The sequence below is a fragment of the Nycticebus coucang genome, chromosome 17, assembly GCF_027406575.1.
Source record: "Nycticebus coucang isolate mNycCou1 chromosome 17, mNycCou1.pri, whole genome shotgun sequence".
Taxonomy (NCBI): domain Eukaryota; kingdom Metazoa; phylum Chordata; class Mammalia; order Primates; family Lorisidae; genus Nycticebus; species Nycticebus coucang.
The window spans coordinates 26,737,758-26,752,585 of NC_069796.1; the positions used below are offsets into that span (position 1 = coordinate 26,737,758).

The 14,828-nt window shown below is 37.8% G+C and overlaps 1 protein-coding gene across 1 annotated transcript in view; it reads right to left on the bottom strand.

Moving 5' to 3' along the window:
* Positions 1-14,828, bottom strand: part of FBN2 (fibrillin 2) — a 267,961-nt gene that overhangs the window by 124,316 nt on the left and 128,817 nt on the right. The window contains exons 9-11 of the mRNA XM_053567017.1: positions 8,959-9,111; positions 6,916-7,140; positions 5,862-5,999 (exon numbers count right to left, since the gene is read on the bottom strand). Of these exons, the coding sequence (XP_053422992.1) occupies positions 5,862-5,999; positions 6,916-7,140; positions 8,959-9,111 (516 nt within the window). The remainder of the gene's footprint in view (positions 1-5,861; positions 6,000-6,915; positions 7,141-8,958; positions 9,112-14,828) is intronic.

Genomic DNA, 14,828 nt, shown 5'->3' on the forward strand with positions numbered 1-14,828 from the left:
AGATTTAAATGAGACCCTAGAACAACTGTGCTTGATAGACGCATATAGAACACTACATCCCAAAGATAAAGAATATACATTCTTCTCATCACCCCATGGAACATTCTCCAAAATTGATCATATCCTGGGACACAAAACAAATATCAACAGAATCAAAGGAATTGAAATTTTACCTTGTATCTTCTCAGACCATAAGGCAATAAAGGTAGAACTCAACTCTATCAAAAATGCTCGACTCCACCCAAAGACATGGAAATTAAACAATCTTCTGTTGAATAACAGATGGGTGCAGGAAGAAATGAAACAGGAAATCATTAACTTTCTTGAGCATAAGAACAATGAAGACACAAGCTACCAAAACCTGTGGGATACTGCAAAAGCAGTTTTGAGAGGAAAATTCATGGCTTTAGATGCCTACATTCGAAAAACAGAAAGAGAGCGCATCAACAATCTCACAAGATATCTTATGGAATTGGAAAAAGAAGAACAATCTAAGCCTAAACTGAGTAGAAGAAAAGAAATATCCAAAATCAAATCAGAGATCAATGAAATTGAAAACAAAAGAATCATTCAGAAAATTAATGAAACAAGGAGTTGGTTTTTTGAAAAAATAAATAAAATAGATAAACCATTGGCCAGACTAACGAGGAATAGAAAAGTAAAATCTCTAGTAACCTCAATCAGAAATGATAAAGGGGAAATAACAACTGATCCCACAGAGATACAAGAGATCATCTCTGAATACTACCAGAAACTCTATGCCCAGAAATTAGACAATGTGAAGGAAATGGATAAATATTTGGAATCACACCCTCTCCCTAGACTCAGCCAGGAAGAAATAGAGCTCCTGAACAGACCAATTTCAAGCACTGAGATCAAAGAAACAACAAAAAATTTTCCAACCAAAAAATGCCCTGGTCCAGATGGCTTCACTCCGGAATTCTATCAGACCTTCAAGGAAGAGCTGATTCCTGTACTGCAGAAATTATTCCAAAAAATTGAGGAAGAAGGAAACTTCCCCAACACATTCTATGAAGCAAACATCACCCTGATACCAAAACCAGGAAAGGACCCAAACAAAAAGGAGAATTTCAGACCAATCTCACTCATGAATATAGATGCAAAAATTCTCAACAAAATCCTAGCCAATAGATTACAGCTTATCATCAAAAAAGTCATTCATCATGATCAAGTAGGCTTCATCCCAGGGATGCAAGGCTGGTTTAACATACGCAAGTCCATAAACGTTATCCAGCATATTAACAGAGGCAAAAATAAAGATCACATGATCTTCTCAATAGATGCAGAAAAAGCATTTGATAAAATCCAGCATCCTTTTCTAATTAGAACACTGAAGAGTATAGGCATAGGTGGCACATTTCTAAAACTGATTGAAGCTATCTATGACAAACCCACAGCCAATATTTTACTGAATGGAGTGAAACTGAAAGCTTTTACTCTTAGAACTGGAACCAGACAAGGTTGTCCTCTGTCACCTTTACTATTCAACGTAGTGCTGGAAGTTCTAACCAATACAATTCAGCAAGACAAGGAAATAAAGGGAATCCAAATGGGAGCAGAGAATGTCAAACTCTCCCTCTTTGCTGACGACGTGATCTTATACTTAGAGAACCCCAAAGACTCAACCACAAGACTCCTAGAAGTCATCCAAAAATACAGTAATGTTTCAGGATATAAAATCAATGTCCACAAGTCAGTAGCCTTTGCATACACCAATAACAGTCAAGATGAGAATCTAATTAAGGACACAACTCCCTTCACCATAGTTTCAAAGAAAATGAAATACCTAGGAATATACCTAACGAAGGAGGTGAAGGACCTCTATAAAGAAAACTATGAAATCCTCAGAAAGGATATAGCAGAGGATATTAACAAATGGAAGAACATACCATGCTCATGGATGGGAAGAATCAACATTGTTGAAATGTCTATAGTTCCCAAAGCAATCTACCTATTCAATGCCATTCCTATCAAAATACCAACATCGTGCTTTCAAGATTTGGAAAAAATGATTCTGCGTTTTGTATGCAACTGGAAAAAACCCTGTATAGCTAAGGCAGTTCTTAGTAATAAAAATAAAGCTGGGGGCATCAGCATACCAGATTTTAGTCTGTACTACAAAGCCATAGTGCTCAAGACAGCATGGTACTGGCACAAAAACAGAGACATAGACACTTGAAATCGAATTGAAAACCAAGAAATGAAACTAACATCTTACAACCACCTAATCTTCGATAAACCAAACAAGAACATACCTTGGGGGAAAGACTCCCTATTCAATAAATGGTGTTGGGAGAACTGGATGTCTACATGTAAAAGACTGAAACTGGACCCACACCTTTCCCCACTCACAAAAATTGATTCAAGATGGATACAGGACTTAAATTTAAGGCATGAAACAATAAAAATCCTCCAAGAAAGCATAGGAAAAACACTGGAAGACATTGGCCTGGGGAAAGACTTCATGAAGAAGACTGCCATGGCAATCGCAACAACAACAAAAATAAACAAATGAGACTTCATTAAACTGAAAAGCTTCTGTACAGCTAAGGAGACAATAACCAAAGCAAAGAGACAACCTACACAATGGGAAGGGATATTTGCATATTTTCCATCAGACAAAAGCTTGATAACTAGGATCTATAGAGTACTCAAATTAATCCACAAATTAATCCAATGAAAAAAGCCAACAATCCCATATATCAATGGGCAGGAGACATGAATAGAACTTTCTCTAAAGATGACAGACGAATGGCTAACAAACACATGAAAAAGTGTTCATCATCTCTATATATTAGAGAAATGCTAATCAAAACAACCCTGAGATATCATCTAACCCCAGTGAGAATGGCCCACATCACAAAATCTCAAAACTGCAGATGCTGGCGTGGATGTGGAGAGAAGGGAACACTTTTACACTGCTGGTGGGACTGCAAACTAGTACAACCTTTCTGGAAGGAAGTATGGAGAAACCTCAAAGCACTCAAGTTAGACCTCCCATTTGATCCTGCAATCCCATTACTGGGCATCTACCCAGAAGGAAAAAAATCCTTTTATCATAAGGACACTTGTACTAGACTGTTTATTGCAGCTCAATTTACAATCACCAAAATGTGGAAACAGCCCAAATGCCCACCAACCGAGGAATGGATTAACAAGCTGTGGTATATGTATACCATGGAATACTATTCAGCCATTAAAAAAAATGGAGACTTTACATCCTTCGTATTAACCTGGATTGAAGTGGAAGACATTATTCTTAGTAAAGCATCACAAGAATGGAGAAGCATGAATCCTATGTACTCAATTTTGATATGAGGGCAATGAATGACAATTAAGGTTATGGGGGGGAAGCAGAAAGAGGGAGGGAGGGAGGGGGGTGGGGCCTTAGTGTGTGTCACACTTTATGGGGGCAAGACATGATTGCAAGAGGGACTTTACCTAACAATTGCAATCAGTGTAACCTGGCTTATTGTACCCTCAATGAATCCCCAACAATAAAAAAAAATAATAATAATGAAAAAAAATTTTCCTGTGGTATGGGGGTCTCTGTCATTTTCTCAACTGGTTCAGAGCTCAGGCAAGGGAGAACAATATGTGTTATGTATCAATTTTCTTGACCCCGAAGGGAAATTCCTTAGTCTTTCCAGATACTAATGTCACCCCTAACTACTGCGTGCTTTCCTGTTGGATTCAATGTCCTTCACTGCCTCTCTTCTCACCATGCTACTATGGTACAAGTCAGAGTTGTGAGTGCAAATTAATGAAAATGGCATCTACGGAACCAGAACGTCCAGGCTACTATTGACTCTGTAAGTTCCACACAATTCTCTCCCTGGTAAACGATTTATGTATGACCTGGAAGAATGCTGCGGACTCAGCCATAGAGCTGCAAAGCGACTCTTCTCAATCTCAAGGTCTGGTCCCCAGCCCTACAGACCTGAGATCCTTTCAGGAGGGTTTTTTACATCAAAATGATTTTCCTAACCATATTAAGAAGTTATTTGCTTTTTTTATTGTGTTAGCATTTGAACGATGGTACAAAAGCCATGATGGTGTGTGTTAGCACAAATAATAACAGTGGCGCCAAACAGTCCTAGTAGACACTTGCTGTGAACTCAAAGTGTGTTAAAAACAGCCACCATTTTCACTGAAGAAGATATAGTAGAATCTCCATCGCTGACCACCTCCCTACACTGACCACCTCCTCAAGCTGACCTAACTTCATAGACTGGACATGCACCCAATGTACGGATCAGCACAGCAGGTCTGGTTTCTTACGTTGACCCCCTCCATATGTTGACCACCAGCTGTCTCTTGGGTGGTCAACTGACAGAGATTCTACCGTAATTGATAAAGCACTGAAAGTTAATTCTATTAAACCTTGACCCTTGAGTGTACTGTTTTAGTATCTGCGTGACAACGTGGAAGTCACATATTGATGCTGACAGAAATACCATCAGTGTCTCAAGGAAAAACATTCATGCAATTGTTTGAGTTTTGTGCTAAATTAGCAGCTTTTCCACAGAATACTACTTTTGCTTGAAGAATGACTGGCACACAAATTGCAGTTATTCAGATTTGTGACAGTGGCTGACCTTTCCTTGACTATAACAAAGTGAGCTGTCACGTTAAGAAAAACAACAGACTACATTGATGTCAAAGTTAAAAATCCAAGCTTCAAAGTGACAGGATTCAGAAAGAGTATCCAACACTGTGTACCTGACAGCTTCCCAATATTTAAAGGGATTTATAGTGGGTTCTATGGTAATACTCTATATTATCGAATGTGATTTTTTTGATGTCACACAGTGAAATATGTCAACTTTGCAAGGATCTATATAACATAGTGAACCTATATACTTCAAATGACCAATGCATGGTATAAAATCCATTCAAGGTGCAGGAAATACCAGATTCCGCATTGCACCTAAGGTTTAAGAATCACTCCTGGCTGAGTTTTAGGGGAGTATCACTGAACATCCACAGTTATGGATATACACAATGGATTTTCACTGTGCTCTTCAATCAAAACAACACACTGCAACAGCTTAAATAATCCGCCTGCTTGAATTGAGGCAGACATTAAAGACCTTTGTAAAAATCCCAAACAATGACCTTTGTTTCAGTACTTGATGTTTTATGAAACACAGGTTTTCTAGAAAATAGAAAAATAAAATAGACAAATAAGATCTACAAAAATATCACATAGGTTAACATGCAATGGGTTCATTGTTATTTTTAAATGCATAAATAAAATGTTTAGAATTTTCTTCTTTAATTTCTATTAATAATAAGGTAATTACTGATAGATGTAACCAATAATTAAGAGTTTTAATGGGTCTGAAGCCAAAACATTTGAAAACTACTGCATGAGAGTATTAGATTTTAGTAGCCCATTGGTGTCTTTTTATCTTTTATTTGCAGTTGTTTTGGCTGGGGCTGGGTTTGAACCTACCACCTCTGGCATATGGGGCCGGCGCCCTACTCCTTTGAGCCACAGGCTCTGCCCAGTGAATCTTTTCATCTTTTAAAAATGGATTTAGGTTCTACAAACTGTTTTAAAATATATTCATCACTGTTACGTACATTCATTTTAATCTTTATATTAAGAGTAAAAAATTCTAAGAAGGAAGGACAGAAAGAATCAGAGAGAGAAATCATGATTGTTAGGACCTGAAAGTGCAAGGAATTTTGAAGTCTAATTCTAGCTCAGCTTAGTTTTAGGAAAAATAATTTTTTCCTTCAAGACTTTAAAAAAAAATCATATTCAGTCCAATTTGATCCTGTGGTCTATTAAAAAGAATCTATTAAATGTCTTTAAACGATCATGAACTTACCTATGCAATCTCCATTTGCATCTTGCTTATACCCCATATTGCATTCGCATCGGTAGCTGGAGACAGTAGGTATGCAGCGTCCATTTAAACAGAGATTAGCATGGTGCTTACAGATATCTATCGTCTGGTTCAGGATTGCTATGGAAAATTAGAGCACAAGTAATGATTACAACATGCAGAGTTGATTTTTAAAAAGTTTATTTAACAGCCAATTAACCAGGTGTGTATCAGAAGCCCACAATATTCTATGAAACTTTCATGTGGAACAGCTAAAATATATTCTTGAGACATATGGTTGTAACCTGCATTTGTTAAGTTACACATCTGGAAACTCTGCCCATAATGATGTCTTTTTACAATTTCAGGAATGTTCTACCGTACATTGGCGTGCTTTCCATTTCTTTTTTGTAACTCAGCTGAATATTCAGATATAGTAATAGGAAATATGCCAAAAAGAATAAACACAGCACTGTGGGACACTATTAAATACTATTAGCAAGAGAAGTGCTTTTGAAAAGAGTGAACTTAGCTGTCAAGTGCATGAATGCCAATTCTGGTCTGAAGCCCACGGTTCTCGATTTCTTAAGCAATTTAACAAAAAAGGGTGAGGAAAGGAAAGATGTGTGTATTACAATATTTGGATCAGCACGGAGCAAGACACTCGGTTTATCTCACTTGAGAAATAGTTCTGGAAAATAATTCAAGGGGTGCATGAATAGGGCAGCAGCAAGCTGCCAAATGAAATAATACTGGAAACAAAACATCCTTTTTTGGTGGCGTCAGTTGGATTGGAGCATTACCACTGGGCTTTCATTTACATTTTCAAAGAACGCCTGGGTCACACATTCTTTTCTCCAATTTAGCAGAAGGTTTATGGGACAGAAAAATAATATTTTCCTAAATTTAGTATGACTACATTTCAGATCCTGATCTAGGTTTGCACACACATGCGTGCATGCACACACAGCCCTTTTGGAAAATAAAAAAATCTTAGATATCGAAATATCACTGAAGGTAGAAAACTAAGGAGTCCAAAGGGAACGTGATCACTTACTTAGTCCAGTGATGATGGGCCCCTGTCCCCCGGCCCCCACGCCAGCTCCCCCAACGCCAGGAGAAAAGCCATTGCCTCCAGGGATGGGGATGAAGCCTGGGCCATAGTTATTGCCATTACCACTCGGGGCAAAGCCATTCCCTCCAGTGCCTCCAGGTCTGGAACCAGCACTCCCTGGAACTCCTCCCATTGGAAGTCCGTCCATGCAAAGTCTGCGATATTCCTCTAGAAGAAAGAAAGTTTAGTTAAACACAAATGGATGTATTCCTGCACAATAAAAGCCATTACCACATTGTAATAGATTATTTTAGCTTATCTATAATACACAGTATTAGTAAGTTGCTATCTTGATGTTTTCAATGTAGGTGGTAATAGGGAAAAGGTATAGATGCTTCAGAATAAATTAGAAGCCTGTATTCCACATTATTTTAACAAGTTGCAGAACCAAAGAATTATTTATATGCACATTTTTATCTTATGCCCCAAAGTGCAAATCATAAAATTCCAGACATAACTGTGAATGCAAGGAATTTACTGGAAGGGATGACAACTAAAGCGTTAGGTAATTTATTTCACGTGTCTGGTTTTACTTGAGCCCTTGTCAGTATTACACTTACACATTTTCTTATCTCTTTCTTTCCTTGAAGGGATTAGGTATCAATATGGCTCCAGAAACAGTATTTTTTTGTAATGTGGACTTTAATAGTAGACAAAATATAGTAAGATTTTAAATTTGTTATTTGTCCAAGTACCAAAGTTGAATGAAGAGAAGCAGGAATACAACTGTCTTATTTCTTTTTTTTTTTTTTTTAATTTTCTTTTTTTTTTGTAGAGACAGAGTCTCACTGTACCGCCCTCGGGTAGAGTGCCATGGCGTCACACGGCTCACAGCAACCTCTAACTCTTGGGCTTACGTGATTCTCTTGCCTCAGCCTCCCGAGCAGCTGGGACTACAGGCGCCCGCCACAACGCCCGGCTATTTTTTTGTTGCAGTTTGGCCAGGGCCGGGTTTGAACCCGCCACCCTCGGCATATGGGGCCGGCGCCCTACTCACTGAGCCACAGGCACTGCCCAACTGTCTTATTTCTTAACTGTTTTGGGGATGAGAACACCATATTAAAATAAAAAAAAATGGTTAATTATACATCACTAGCGGAACTATGAAATTCCAAAATTATTCACTAGGTATTATCTCTACTTTTTTTTTTTAAAACTGGTAGTTTTTAGTATCTTATGACTTAGGGAATTTGAAAGAACAAAGAATATGCCTTGATGTTTTTTCACTATAACAGTATATATTGGTATTATCTTTAAGTATATTTCAAACATTTAGTTATTTTTCATGATTTTTAATTCAAGATGAAAATGACAATAGTTTGATGTCTTATATTGTCATTTTCATCTTGCATTAAAAATTCAAGAATTCTTGAATTAAAAATTCAAAATTAAAGCTATCTTTACTTGATAAACATTAATTGTGCTTTACTATTCATATTACACATAACAAGAGGGGCTACTTTCTCCTTCATGCTAATTTCCCAATGTAGCCTCATTTCTATGTTAGTTAATATAGCCAAGCTAATGAGAGGTACTCTTATGCCTCTGAATCACTAATTTTCAAGGTCAAGAGAAAAACAAGAAGGAATATCTTTAAGGATCGGCACTATAAACTGTGGGTATACCTAAAATAAAGTATAAATAAATGTAAAACTTTGTTATTCAAAAACATTCAAGCTCTGGAACGAAAGATTGGGAGGTTTAAAACCCGAACTGAAATACTGATTGTTAAGATCATTTAAAAAAATAGTTGCTCAAAAACAAGTCAATCGGTTTCAGGAACTTGTCTAATATTACTACATTTAGTATTATCAAAACTGACCCCAAATAAACAATAACCGCCTTCCCCACAAAACACTTAGAACATACTGAAGAAACTAATAGTCTACTAACGCGAATTAGCTTCAAGGAGAAGAGCAAAGGACATTATTGCTACTATTGTCCTAACAACATCTATCCCGAGGAGGCCAGCGGTCAGCCACTCACCAGAACCTCTGACAGGACAGGCCTCAGGAATGGTTCCGGTGCCCCAGCAGCGGCCCGGCTCGCAGCAGCACTGCATTTTTGTCATTCTGCCTGGAAGTTCTTGTGCACAGCGACCGTTCACCAGGCCAGAGAAACACATGCCTGTTCTCTGATCTGAACATGTCAAAAATAAAATAGGAGACATGGCAGAATTACCTTGGGTTCTTACAGCAATTATTTCATCATTTCACAAAATACAGGCGCGCAGGTGAAGTGAACTATTTTACTTTACTATACCAGTGCATTCCTTTATTCTCTTAATTTCTGTGCATTTATTCATTTTTTTACTAATCTAGCTAGAAGACATGCATGGAGCACCTGTTCCATGCCGTAGTCCAGGGATACAAAAATGAAAGCCCTGGAGCAGGTATGAGGACAACCTGCAGTGAGAAGCTGAATTCAGACAAAGGCGGAGCATGAAGAAACCAACACCAACCTCAATCTCCAGCCCACCTGGAGAAGGGTGCTGTTGTACGCCAGTAGAATTTTGTGGCTGTCTGTTACGCAGCAATATCTGACTGACAGGGGTGCTATTTTAGAAAGGCTGATCAGAAACAGTTGGAGAAAGTAACATCTAAACAGGGACTTGACTAAAATGAGAGCACGAGCCATGGAAGTACTTGAGGAAAGAGCAGCTTTTGAGAAGAGAATGAACTTGATGTGTATGAAGAACAAGGGGCCAATGTAACTAGAGAAAAGCATGAAAAAGGGCAAGTGGAAATACATGGGCTTAGAGAGATAGCAAAGGCTCTTGTAGACATCCCTGTAGGCCATTAGGGAAGGACTGAGATTTTATTTGGACTTGGAGTAGAGTCAAATGAGAGTTGTGGATGATTACAGGTAGAGAAAAAGACAATGGTTTGCATTTTGAAGATCTGCTTGGCTGCTTTGAGAACTGCTGTAGTGAGAGCAGAAAGACCAGTGAAGAGGACACGGAGACATTCTGGTGGGAGATGATGGTGGCTTTGCTGAGGGCAGCAGCAGTGAAGATGACGAGAGCGAGCAGGTGTCAGACAGGATGTGAAGGGATAGCTGAGGGCACTGGCTCATGTGTGCGGCATGACAGGAAGAGAGTGCTGGAAATTTCCAAAGTTTTTTACTTTCACAGCTGAGAAGTGAATGAAGTCGTGGATGAGAAGTGAGGGAAGAAGTAGAATTAGGGGACACAAAATAAGACTTTTTTTTTGCAGTTTTTGGCTGGGGCTGGGTTTGAACCCATCACCTCCGGCATATGGGGCCAGTACCCTACTCCTTTGAGCCACAGGCACCGCCCAGACTCTTCTTTATAACATGTTATCTTGAGGATGTTGAAAATAGATGACTCTGGAATGCAGGAATAGCCAGGCTAAAGATGTACATCTGTGTTTTTTCAGTGGATATGCATTATTCTAAGCCATGAAACTTGATGAAGCCTTTTCAACAGCTAGGGGCAACTGATGATTAGGTACTGTGAGGTAAAGTAAGGTGAGGACTCAGAAGTAATCACCCAGTTTGGCAGGACTGCTATGGTAAGGTGTCTGCAGGATTTGGGTAGGAAAGTGATATAATCATATAGAACAGCAATAGAGGTCTCTCTGACAGCAGGGTAGAGAACGGATCAAAACAACAGACAGAGGTTAGAAGACAAGTTATGATGCGTATAAAAAACTGTATAAAATGCCACATTGTGTAGGGATGAAATATCAATCTCATCTGTAAACTCTGTGGGTTTATAACTGAAATTGCCTTTATGCTAACTTAGTTAACTTTTTTTGAGACAAGGTCTCACTTAGTCACCCTGGGTAGAGAGCTGTGAAATCATAGCTCACAGCCACCTCCAACCCTTGGGCTCAAGTGTTTCTCTTGCCTCAGCCTGCCAAGTAGCTGGGACTATAGGCACCTGCCACAATGCCTGGCTCTTTTTAGAGACAGGGTCTTGCTCTTGCTTAGGCAGTTCTTGAACCTGTGAGCTCAGGGCAATCACCTGTCTCAGGACATTAGTTAACTTTTATCAAAATGTTTTCAAAGAAGTTTTGTTTATATTCATAAGAAGAAAGATGTACTATAATAATCAGGCATATCAATAATGAAGATGAAACTATTCATTGCAAGTAATTCTGTTAATAGGTAATGTTACATTTTTTAGCACGGGATATAGAGTTTAAACTAAATACACGATTTCATCAAATGGCCCACAGTATGCCTCAGGTTGCTCCTAAGCTATCATGGAATAAATTAATTGGCTTTAAGATTCTCTTTGTAAAAATCAGAACACATTCTTCCATTTGTCCAAAAAGACCTCAGTATGCTTAAAACCAAACAAACCATTAAATGTGATGCATATACGTGTACTTAAAGGCAATCGAGACATTTAAAAAACTTCTGAGTTGGGCATGGACAGGCTGCCACTGGAAATAATTTCACAGGTAGGTTCTATTCCTAAGAATGATCCAAGGAAACAATTTTGGGATATTCTTTCTAGGAACCCAAAGCATCATATTATAGATTTACTCAATAGCTGTACTCCTCAAGAAAAAGATGTAAATTAAGATAAGAAAGTCCCAAACTTTTAACAACAGTCATTAATGTTACAAAACACAACCAATGATACAAAGTGAAATGATTACATTTAACTCTTGAATTAATATAGGGTTCCCCCATTCAGGGCTGGACAGGAACAACCCCCTCTCCCCCCAATTTGCTAGGCCTGGGCAATTTCATGTTAAGTCTGGAGAGCCTCTTCTGAAGTGGTCATTTTGCCTGAAGCTGAAGGGATGACATTCATTTGTTAATACACTCATTAACATTGATAAGGTGTCTTCTAACTACCAAGTCCTGGCCAAGTGTAATTCTCAAGACCTTATACCCCTAGACAAAAGACTTATTGCAGAGACTTTCCACTTGGGTCTTTCGTTCTGCTAGAAGCTCTAGTGCAGTGGTTCTCAACCTGTGGGCCATGACCCCTTTTTAACAATAAAAATACATTGTGGAATTAGGAAGGCTGAGAACCACTGCTCTAGTGCTTTTTATTCCTTCTGTATCTTTTCTATCTAATAAATCCTATCTTACCACTGATCTGTGGTCCCTGAGTTCATTCTTCGAATCCCTGAGACCAAGGACCTACTGAGGAAGAAATTCCACCAACAAAAGGATTTTGTAAGCAGAAGGTTGTAGCATAAGATTTGAGGGAAAAAAAAATGGCCTTGAGACAGGAGACCTAGGTTTATATCCCAACTTATTATTAACTGCTTGATTAAGCAACTATATTTAACTCTTCTTCCTTAAGAAATAGGGATGGTGGGATAATAAAACCAAACAGTACATATTCTGCTTCTTGTAGAATGGTGGATTAGTGACCTTGAATGTCCCTCCCAATCAAAATATCCTGGATAAAATATTAAAAAATATTAAAGAAATACATTATCCAGCTGGCATGAAAAGACAAATAAAGGCGAATGAGGTAAAAATGGGAGTCTCATGAGGTAAGTGTACAGTTAAGCTTCACCTCTAGGCTTTGATTAAACTCTAGATTCTCTGAATTTTAAACTCTGGTAGTTTCAAAGGGCCCAGGGCATACGAGGAAACCCTCATACTGTAGGGGTTCCAAAGAGCATACCTTAGTACTTGAGTTTTGGGGAGCAACTAAGAAACTTGCCTGTCTCTACCTTGATGTTGTAGGGAGGAAAAATAAATATCTTTCCCAAAAATCTATAACTGCATGTTCTTCTTCACATAAACAACTTTGTTGTCTCAATCTGTACTAGGTTTTCTATCTGAGAATCTTCAAAAGAATACAAGATGAAGAGGTTTTAAGGCAGGAATACTTCAAGCAACTTGCAAAAGCCAGTACATCAATTAATATTAATGGAAACCTCAAAGGATTCCCATAAAAACTCCAAGAAAATAAATAACAACCTGCAATCCCATTACTGGGCATCTATCCAGAAGAAAAAAATCCTTTTACTATAAGGACACTTGCACTAGACTGTTTATTGCAGCTCAATTTATAATCGCCAAAATGTGGAAACAGCCTAAATGTCAACCAACCCAGGTATGGATTAAAAAGCTGTGGTATATGTATACCATGGAATACTAGTTAACCATTAGAAAGATGGAGACTTTACATCCTTTATATTAACCTGGGTGGAAGTGGAACACATTATTCTCAGTAAAGCATCACAAGAATGGAAAAGCATGAATCCTGTGTGCTCTCACATGAGGACAGTTGATGGCATAGTACATGGTAGGGGGTGGGGGAAGGGAGAAGCAGGGAGAGGGAAGGAGGGGAGGGGGCGTGATGGTGTGTGACACATCTTTTGGGGACCAAACACAATTATAAGAGGGCCTTTACCTAACAAATGCCATCAATGTAACCTGGTTCTTTGTACCCCCCCCCCAAAAAAAATAACACACAAAGAAACAAGACCCCATGAACAAAAATCAGTTGAATAAACTATATTTCCAATAGTGAAATAGACCAATTCTGACAATTATGAATTATTAAAATTGTGAATAATTAAAAATCATACTGTATGTAATATGTTTAAAGCAAGTAAACTCTGAAGATATGAATGGGGGGAAAGCTGAAATAATGGACAAACAGACTTAAAAGAGCTTAATGGAACTTCTATAGACAAAAACTATCACAATTGAAATTAAATAGCAAATGATATATTAAACAAGTGCACTGCACACATGGGAGGAGACGATTACTGAACTGATGAGTATATATGAATATATTATCTTCAATGTAGCTCAGAGAGAAAAAGAAATTGAAATGTTAAAGAGAGGGTAAGAAATACAAAGGGAGAATGAAAAGCAATGTTGACCTGTATGCTTTATCTAAGAAGAGTACTGGAAAGAGTGATAAGCAGAATGGGGAAAAGGCAATACTCAGCCGAAACTGTCCTAGAATTTTCTAGCAATGTTGTATGATCTAAGAAGTCTAATTAATAAAAAACAGGATAAATAAAAAGAAATCCACAGCTAGCCATATCACTGTGAAACTGCAGAATTACAAAGATAAAGATCTTAAAAATAAGTGGAAAGGCAAGGATGGCATTAAAAAAAAAAAAAAATCAATCGCTGACTTCTCAGTAGCCACAATGAAAGCCAAAACACAATGGGATAGCATTTTAGTACACTCTGATAAAAGAGCTGTCAACCTGAAATCTGCACTGTGATAAAGCATGTTTTCAGAGGGCAAGTTAAGGTCATTCTCCAGAAAACAAAAACAGAATAAAACAGAATTTTTTATCAAAAAGTTTTTAGTAAAGAAAATTTTGAAAGAGGTTCTTTGGCCAAAAGGAAAAGGATTCCCAAAAAGTTTGAGATGCATAAAGAAATGATGAGAAAATACTATTTTAAATATGTGAGTAAATCTAAACAAGCCCTAACAAATTAAACAGCAATGAATAATTTGTCAAATATAGAGAGAGTAGGGCAAGAGTCTTGGATTTTAAAAGTTCAGAGGGAAAGATCAAAAAGCTTATTCACTTTGTTATTCTTTTATTGTTTGGGTGTGGTTAAAAAAATCAGGTTAATTTTAGACTTTAGTTTGCATGTGCATGTTTAAACATCTAGGATAGCCAGAAAAACGATAAAAATAAAGTATATAACATTTATATAACATGTATTAACTATTAAAGGGAAAAGTATGGAGGGAGTCTGTGGGCTGGGGGTCTTGAATAAATCTAAGAAATAAGAAGGGAAAAAGTACAAAAAAGCAAGATAAGCATAAAGCATAAAGGAGAAGGTTGGAATACTATCAAATACATTATATCAGTGCTATAATAAAGACGCGGATTTAAATCTCAGTTGAAAAGATGAAGATTCACAGACTGTGAAAAAAT